Below are 9,763 nucleotides of genomic sequence, written 5' to 3'. Positions count from 1 at the left end.
TCTTTGTGCCCATTCTATATTTTGGCAAGTTTATAAAGTGGTACCATGCTGCTCTGATCACCAGTGTGAATAATTGCCTCTAGAGAATTTTAAGAAATAAGTCTTAACTTGAAATTTTGTATTTCTTTGTGTTGAAATATACAGCAAGGAAATAATCCTTGGACTAAGCAGCATGTTGAAGGATTTCAGTATATCAGAACTCGTGAAAGTTGTACTTATTTTCTTCTTTAAAGAAATAGGTAAATTCATGTTTTGTTGCAATAAATACCGCATGTAACTATAGAGATCACAGTTAATAAAATAAATTGTAACATACGTACTTACTTCGAAGATATAGAGAAAAATGTAATTCTGAACAATTTATTTCAAACTTTTTCATTCACCCGAATAAATTTGATGACTAAGTTATTTCATGGCTATTGTTTAAATTTGAAGGGTACATATGGTTAAACAATAGTAACCACACTATTTCAGTGAAGATATGTTATTTGCATCATCTAAAACATCCAGAATATGCTGTCAATGAAAATTCAGAACAATTACAACAACTCGACTTGAAGGTGAGTGAAATTCAATATCCATTTTTATTTTTGCTGAATCATTTATCGAAATGAAGGATACGATATGAGTTTATTGTTGATGACAATGCTAGTTACGGATTTTTTTTTAAATATGGACTAGTACATCAATTGTTAGTGCAGATTTTCGCTAGAAAAAAGGAAGGTGTTTATATCAATGAAGATCCGACAAAAAAATTGCAACCTGGGGTGACTGAGACTGTAACCAAGTAAAATTTAATGTAAGAAAACTCAAGCAACAAAGTTAAATGTGGCATAACAAAACATGCTAATAACAGATATTAATGTCACATGACATTTACTCTGAGAGAATAACATAGACAGATTTCAGTAGAGATTGGTTTTTGGGAAAAGAAACCTTTCTATGTTTCTACTTCTCCGTCAATATAACTAACCTCCAGAATATTTCAGCGATCTGTCATCATGACCAGAGCATAATTATCTCTTCGAGTGATATAAAATCGTGATTTTGTGAAAGAAATGAGTGTTTCGTCTTGTCTTGTAAATTCATTCATAATGGTGCTGATGATGGGACGATAACAAATGTATTTGCCCGAAACTTCAAGTTCATCAAGAACTGGATTGATGTCCATGTAAGTGAAATTTTCATATTACTCGTATTACTTACTCTTCATACGTGTGTGTGTGTGTTTCTATAAGTATCTGTTTGAATTATATTACAGAGGCTTGGAGTAGTAGTTCCGGATGGAAATCAAAGTGATTTCTTTTTTTCTTTCGAAGCTACCATTTTTTCCTTCATAACGATGGAAAAAAAGAAAGCCAAAAAGCGTATTCCCAAAAAACATGGACAGCTTTTTAGAAACTTGGGATACTTTTCATATATGGGAAGTTACTTGCGACGAATAATCGAAATGTCTTCTTAGTTCTTCACATTTTGTCTTCAATCGAGGACCGCCTTCCCGGTGCTAAGGATGCCCAACAGGCTGAAACAGCTGTCTACCGGTTGCTCTTGAATTGTTTTCGGAGTACTAACTCCTCGTCAGTACCGGGCAGGTCATTTCAGACATTTCAGTCTGAGTATCCCAAACAAACAAAATTAATCACAATCACATCACATATTCTCTCTGAGGATTATTTTCGAAACGTTTCGGCAAAGTTTCATTTGCCATCATCAAGTAATGTCTGGAGTTTATAGAACGAGACTGATTCATTCGAACTCTGTGTATTAATTTTTAGGGGTGGATGCTAGTTTGGCCCGATTACCTGCGCCGTTTCGCCTGCCTTAGTCTTTATGGTATGTGCTAAGTTATGCAGTTTTTTTGATTTGATAAAACGGATCTCCATGTTGCTGGCAATTTTTGCGCATCACCCCTCGAAATTGATTTGTATATTGTCGCAAATATGTGTTGGTAGAGAGAAGACGTGGTGATTTTTCCCTTCACTGATAATTTGTGTTCATCTTTGCGTATGTAGATTCGCCTGTTGGTCTGTCCGATGAGAGTCTTGTCACAGTCTCGACATAGTATTTCGTGAACTCCTTGTGACTCCAGTGGTATCTGATTCTTTGGATTACGGAGGTTATTATACGTTCTGGTACCGACTTTCTGATATGGACCTTATTGTACGTTCTGGTATAAATGATGTTGCCTATGTTGTTTTGGCAGAGAATTCGGCTGATTTTGTCTGTGGTTCTTCCAATATATGGTAGTATGATCGGTGTAATTTGGGTTTTCCACTGGAAGCCGCTTTCTTCGGAGTGGATTTGTTTTGGTTAGTGTTCAGGTATTTATTACTGTGCGTTGCTTTACGATATAGATATACCGTGTGGCCTAGTGTACCGTCCAGCTTTTTCATGATCAACACATCGGGAAATGCGAGCTGGTTACCTACTTGCACTTCTGTGGCACAAATATGTCCAAAACGCTAGAAAAGGCTCAGTGACAACAATAATCTACCAAACTGTACACAAAAATTACAAAAAGTATATTCAACTGACAAAACGAGAATCGTATGAAAGTTTTTTGGCATGTTCCCCAAATATCAGTAGAGATACTTGGAAGATTAACAATTATGAATGTAGCAGGAATCCTTCGAGGAAGGTTGATACACCGCATTCGGAGAATGACTTTAATGATTATTTCGTCGATATTGTGAATTGTCTCATTTCATCTCTTCCTAAAGTAAATTTTGAAACGACTGATTTCTCGAATAATCTTAAAACGCCAGTTAACTCCTTCGTATTGTTCACTACCAGTACCACCCCCAAGGAAGTAACGGAAAGTATTCAGTCTCTCAAGAAATTAAATTATTTCGACTATTTTGAGCTCAACAGTGGGATATTGTCATGGCAGGAACAACACAATCTCAGTGCTCTCTGACTTTCAATTATAAATGTTGTAAAAATAAACCTTCAATGCAATATGTGTGCACAAAGTGTTCAAGTGTTTTCCATAAGAGTTGTTTGTTGACAAATTTCAAGAAAAAAGTAGTTTTTGTGAATGGAAACAAAATAATATGCTGTAAAGATAATAGTTGCTGGAAAAAACAATAAATGAACTAGTTGAGGAAGGTGAGATGAATAAAAAATATATTAATAAGCTGATAAAAAAAAAGGATCATCATCAACAAGCTATGGACATGAAAACTGATTTGAATATCCTGTTAGAAACTCAAAAAAATACGGTGAAAGAAATGGAAGATAAGATAAAGGAATTGCAAAAACAGATTATTGTAAAAGAACCACGAAACTCTGTAAGCACTCAAACTAGTGTCATATATATTCATGAATCCACAAACAGATGAACCAACCAGTGGCGTCGATAAACAGGAAATTAATACATGTGATCAAGGAACACAGGTCATGCTGCACCCACCTGACTCAATTTTTCACACTTTCAAAGCAGACACTAGTAAAAAGTCCAATGAATCTGGACGATACAAAAACAAACAGAGAATAATTATCATTTTTAATTACCATGGTAAATATTTGGTCAGGAATCTTGATAATCAAACCCATCAAAACTATACAATCCAGGCTTTGATAAAAACAAATGCTTGCACCGACGAATTGCTAAAAGCTGCACAGGAAAATGCATACAAGCTGACGGAGTCAGATATTCTACTATTATGGCCCAAGAACACTGATGTGAAAAAATTAAATGTTTTTATACTTTGACACATACGAAAACCATTGTCATGACTGAACCTTATTGTTTCAATGAGGGTAAAACAATAAGATTTATGAAAATAATTTATCTTTATCAAAGGCAATTCATAATTTGTAGTTGCCAACAACACATGTTTTTGAGTGTAAAAATCACCTTAGGAAATCGAACTATTTTAGTAATGGCTATGACCTGAAGAAAACTCGTACATACTCTTTGAGCAGCGCGATAGTGACTTTTATTGAAACTAGGCTTGACATGAAACCTACTGTAAAAAAGGTGGAAAAAACAACCAATAGTGAGAAGATAAATTTAGAGGTTCTCCACATATCCGAACACAGAGAAAAGGGATATATAATAGGAGGAAATGATGAAAATGCGCCACTGGATACTATCTTGTATCCACAGCTCTCTCAGCTAGAGGAAACCCTCTATGAAACCAATGCACAACATTTTTTATGCCCCAGACTATGAAAATGCGCCACTGGATACTATCTTGTATCCACGGCTCTCTCAGCTAGAGGAAACCCTCTATGAAACCAATGCACAACATTTTTTATGCCCCAGACTATGAAAATGCGCCACTGGATACTATCTTGTACCCACGGCTCTCTCAGCTAGAGGAAACCCTCTATGAAACCAATGCACAACATTTTTTATGCCCCAGACTATCTCAAATTCTACTCTAGCTGAAAATTCCTTGACTCTTTCATCAAACAAAAGTCTTCTGCATCAAAACATTCACTGCCTGAGAACCAGTACAAATGAACTAGAAATATTTTTAATGGATTATGATATACATTTCTTATGCCTCACTGAACATTGGTGCTGTGAAGATGAACTGAACGTTATTGATGTAAATAGTTATAAAATAATATCTAGTTTTTGTCGTGAAGAAGGTAGACATGGTGGTGCTGCTATTTACTGCAAGGATTTTATTGAAGGTCATTCCAGAAAAGATATTTGTGACTTATTAATCACAAACAATTTTGAGTGTGCTGGTGCTGACTTTCATCTGGACAATTCTATATACATTATAGTATGTATATATTGCCCCCCAAATGGTGATTTTTCATTGTTTTTTTGAGAAAATGTTCTCTTTACTTTCCTTACTCCTAAGAAGTAATGGCTTGTTCATTATAGCTGGGGAATATTACTGGAGTTTTTTCCCAACACCAAATCGTTATTTTTAACACCTCGACACGTGTTTCGATCACCAAGTGATCACCTTCAAAAAGGAACATTAAAACTAGAAACTAATGCGAGCTAACCCTATTTATGCTATAAAGGTAACCCATACAGGTTAATCATCCAGGCGTATCAACCATACAGGTATACCAACCTGAATTAATTTTACAATTTTGCCTTATCTATTATTTTACAATATATGTTTATATAAAACAATTTTCAGCTATATAAAAATTAACTTCACAATATGCCTATCCAAATTTATTTTTGCAATGTGTCCTTATGTAGTAATCAGTAAACCCAACAACATTATTTTATTTTATTTCAACAAGCTATATAGAAATAAGTAAACACAATAATATTATGAATAACGATGTTGGACCTATACCATAGAGCATACTATATAGCTTTAAAAAAAAAATAAAATAAAATAAAATAATGTGGTTGGGTTTACTGATTACTACATAAGGAAACATTGCAAAAATAATTTTGGGTAGGCAATATTGTGAAATTAATTTTTATATAGCTGAAAATTGTTTCATATAAACATATATTGTAAAATAATAGATAAGGCAAAATTGTAAAATTAATTTAGGTTGGTATACCTGTATGGTTGATACGCCTGGATGGTTTACCTTTATAGCATAAATAGGGTTAGCTCGCATTAGTTTCTAGTTTTAATTTTCCTCTTTGGAAATGATCACTTGGTGATCGAAACACGTGTCGAGGTGTTAAAAATAACGATTTGGTGTTGGGAAAAAACTCCAGTAATATTCATTACTACACCAAAGGTTCCAAACAGTACATCATGAATTGCTGGGGACTTTAAATTTGAATTTTATGGTAGAATCAAAAGATAAATCTCAATTCTTAGATATCTTAAACTGTTTTGACGCTGTCCTAACTATTAATGAATATACTCGTGTAACCAACAGATCTGGAACATGTATTGATAATATTATTATCAGAAAGGAACTAAATTATACCTCAAATGTTATAGACTCATGCCTCTCAGACCATCGAGCCCAACTTATAACCACTGAATAGTCTGTATGTACCAAAAATTCCAATTTTATTTATAACAAAATATTTTCAGAAAGTACTATTGACAATTTCATATCCGAAATAGGACGACTCACTTGGTATCAGGTTTTCAGTGAAGCTGTTACTAATTCGAAATGGAATATATTTTCTAGTAAATTTTGTGAGCTTTTCAACTTTCTTTCCAACCAAAAAAATTTAAAATAATCCAATGAAAAACAAAAAGTGGACGTTGAATGAAGAAATCAAAAAAATGAAAGAAAAAGTAAGCACGTTGCAAGTAATGACTCTTGGTAATGAACAATTCAAAAATATATACAATGAATACAGGGAATCATACAGACTACTTTTGAATCAATCAAAAAGTAACTATTACAAAAATATGATTGAAAAAAGTGATAACAAATCAAGAACCACCTGGAATGTGATAAATACCCTCAACAAAAAGGCAGGAAATAGCAACACTGTTTTACCTAATACTCATGGGGCAGAGTGAATCTAGCGAATGATTTTAATGCCCATTTTGTAAACTCTGCACCTAGCAAAACAAACCACAACTCGATATTTCTTTATCCAGTGAGTGAAGAAGAACTAATCCAATCCAGCTATGAACTCAAAAATAAAATGAGCATTGGTATAGATGATGTGCCATTAAAAATTATAAAAAAGTGTATTCCGTCCTTATTACCAGTGCTCTGCCACATTTTTAACGATTGTCTAGTATTCGGTACCTATCCAGATCAAATGAAACTGGACTATCCCCAAATATAAAAAAGGTGAACAAAATGACACGAATATTTACAGACCAATAAGTTTGTTAACAGCTGTCTCCAAACTATTTGAAGTTATTATATCAATGAGAATTATGATTTTTTTTGTGGCACATGGTTTGTTCAATCATTTCCAACATGGTTTTCTTAAAGGGAAAAGTAAGTAAGTAAGTAAACAGCCTTGTGCAAGTTTTTGGATGAAATTCAATATTTGATTGAACAAAACTCTTGTGCCTGTGGCGTCTTCCTGGACCTCAGTAAAGCGTTCGACTGTGTTGATCATTCCATTTTACTTCGAAAGCTTTTCAATTATGGAATAAGAGGAAATGCCTTGGACGAAACTGCAGCAACGTTAGTTACAAATAAAAGTGGTAAAAAACATAGAAAGTTTCAATTCTCTTTTCTTTCTTCTTTCATAACGCTGTGCGATTTATCGAAGGCATTTGATTGTGTTTCGCACAAAATTCTGCTTCAGAAACTTTCCTATTATGATATCCTTGAACTGTCCCTTAAATTTTTGGAATCCTATTGGCACGATAAATCACAGTGTGTATCATTACATGGGATTAAATCGAATGTGAATACTGTCAAACATGGTGTAGCCAAAGGTTCTGTACTGAGGCCAATTTTCTTCATACTATATATAAATGACCTATATTTCCATATACTCCCCAAAAAATGTTTTCTATTTGCGAACGATACCACTTTGGTGAAGTGTCACAGTAATGTTTCTGGTTTGTTTTAAATAGGCTTCCCCTCAACAAGGGTCAAATCAAAATCTTATAATTTCCACAAATATAAATTCAACTTCGCGTAAATGTGTTAAGCTACTTGGGATCCATATAGACGACATATTGAACCGGTCATGTCATGTTGACAAACTGGCCAGGAAATTGTCAGGTGTAATATTTATGATTCGTAGAGTAATGGAATTCACCGGTATCAGAGCGGTCAAATCTTCTTACTTCGGACTCTTCCATAGTCACAAGGTATACGGCATGTGTTGTGGGGGGATTCTTGTCATTCCAAAAAAAATTTTGGATTGTAAAAATGAGTTATACGTCAGATATCTAATGCCAACTTTAGAGATCATTGTCGCCCACTTTTCAATCATCTTAAAAATATGACGCTTCCTTCAGCCTTTATATATGAAACATTGATTGAAATTCATAAGAATAGATCTAACTACATTTTACAATCGCAACAACATGAATACCCAACGAGATCACGAAATCTGATATGAACTGAGAGATTTAGACTAAGCACCTCACAGAAAAATTCATTGAATTTGAAATTTTATAAAAAATTACCATGTCATATAAAACAACTCAGTTTCTACATATACTTTTTTTCAACTTATTTGTTATTGTGTATATTGTTCTATTATACAAGCATTGTGATATTTGTATATTATTTGTATATATGGGGATATATTTATAAATTTTTGTTTTGACTTGCTACAAATATTTGTTCAACGAAAAGTATGCACCTTGCTTTTCTCCTTTTTTTGTAACTCAACACAAAAATGCTCGGACAGGTCAATTTTGCTTTTACGGGGGACACATTTTAGATGTATTTTCCTACCTGTGCCTTCAACCCCTTAGCGAAGGTGAGTAACAACCCTAAAATTTTAAATGGAAAGTGGGGTCGAGTGATATATCATTTGAAAGGGCACAAAATTTTCTTTCTAATGATACCTAATTTGTTGTATTTACTTGAATAGTTATAAAAAAGCAAGAACATTTACCCGATATTTTTGGTGTTAATGAAAATGCGGAAAAAACGGCATTTTTATCACTACTACATTCCTCAATTTCTCTCGTGCGTTTTTTGGTTCAAATAACAACAGCAGATAAGTGTACAAAAATAATTTAGGCAAACGTTCATTGATTCAGTTCGGTTGCTTTTGAAATTATTTCAACTTTACTGTAAAAATGGTTTATTCCATTCCTGAACGAGTTGAAATTGTTAAACTTTATTATCAACATAATAGTTGTGATAGACTTACTGCTCGCCTCTTTAATAACAGTCATCCCTGGAAAAATGTGAATGACGTACGTTGCCAAGTTAGTCCAAAAGTTTGTGGATACCGGATCTGTCTATAATGTGAAACATCAGCCACGGAAACCGATCAGAAATGAAGCAGTGGAAGTCACTGTTTTGGGACATGTTGAATTGGATCATACTCAAAGTACCCGTCAGCTTGCTGCAGCCTCAGGTGTCTGCCGTTCGTCCATAATACGGATATTGAAAGCCTATAATCATCCGTAAATTAGTACAGGAACTCAATGAAGATGATCCTGATAGAAAGCTGCAATTTGGTGAACAACTGAGCCAGCTACTAATTGATGATCCGCACCTATCACTCAACACGTGCTTTTCCGATGAGAGTACATTTTTATTAATGGAGCTGTGAATAGGCATAATTGCCGTTACTGTGATGACAGTAACCCACACTTATTCTGAGAGGTCCATACCCATTAACCTCAAAAAATCAATGTCTGGTGTGGCATATTAGGTAGTCATATCGTAGGGCCACTTTTTATTCCTGGGAATTTAACTGGTGAGGTCTACCTGAACATGCTTAAAGATACAATTGATTCTCTCATAACAGAAATAATTGAAAGTGACCAAAATCATAATGATAATCGGCTTCATGTCCAGCAAGATGGAGCACCTCCTCACTATGTTGGTCCGGTAAGAGAGTTTTTAGATGACCTGTTTCCTGGACGGTGGATTGGAAGGAGAGGCCCCATCGAATGGCCTGCCAGGTCACCTGATTTATTGCCCTTAGACTTTTTCCTTTGGGGACACTTGAAAAATAAATATTTTGCTACGCAGTCCGAGTCCATAGAAGATCTTCGCCAACGAATTACAGCAGAGTGCAGAAGTATAAACACCTGATATGCTACAGAATGTAAGGAATAGATTTGAACAAAATCTGTATTATTGTATGGAAGCAAATGGATCACATTTTCAGCACTTGCTGAAGTAGGATTTAGTAGAATCCTACTTCAGCAATTACACATTTCAAAGTACTGGGTTGTAGTTGTTTTTCTTC

General features: G+C 34.4%; 1 protein-coding gene across 1 annotated transcript in view; it reads left to right on the top strand.

Annotated features, from left to right (window-relative positions):
- The first annotated feature begins 1,106 nt into the window (after positions 1–1,106).
- The window catches only part of Cpap1-g (cuticular protein analogous to peritrophins 1-G), a 70,987-nt gene continuing 62,330 nt past the window's right edge, over positions 1,107–9,763 (top strand). The window contains exon 1 of the mRNA XM_074180567.1: positions 1,107–1,171. Coding sequence (XP_074036668.1) covers positions 1,122–1,171 — 50 coding nt within the window. The 5' untranslated portion in view covers positions 1,107–1,121. The remainder of the gene's footprint in view (positions 1,172–9,763) is intronic.

Source organism: Leptinotarsa decemlineata, unplaced genomic scaffold (assembly GCF_025532065.1).
Source record: "Leptinotarsa decemlineata unplaced genomic scaffold, Ldec_3_MD MMD2_tig00026299_RagTag_RagTag, whole genome shotgun sequence".
Taxonomy (NCBI): Eukaryota; Metazoa; Arthropoda; class Insecta; order Coleoptera; family Chrysomelidae; genus Leptinotarsa; species Leptinotarsa decemlineata.
Note: the sequence above shows the minus strand (reverse complement) of the source record. Positions and strands in the feature narration are given on the sequence as shown.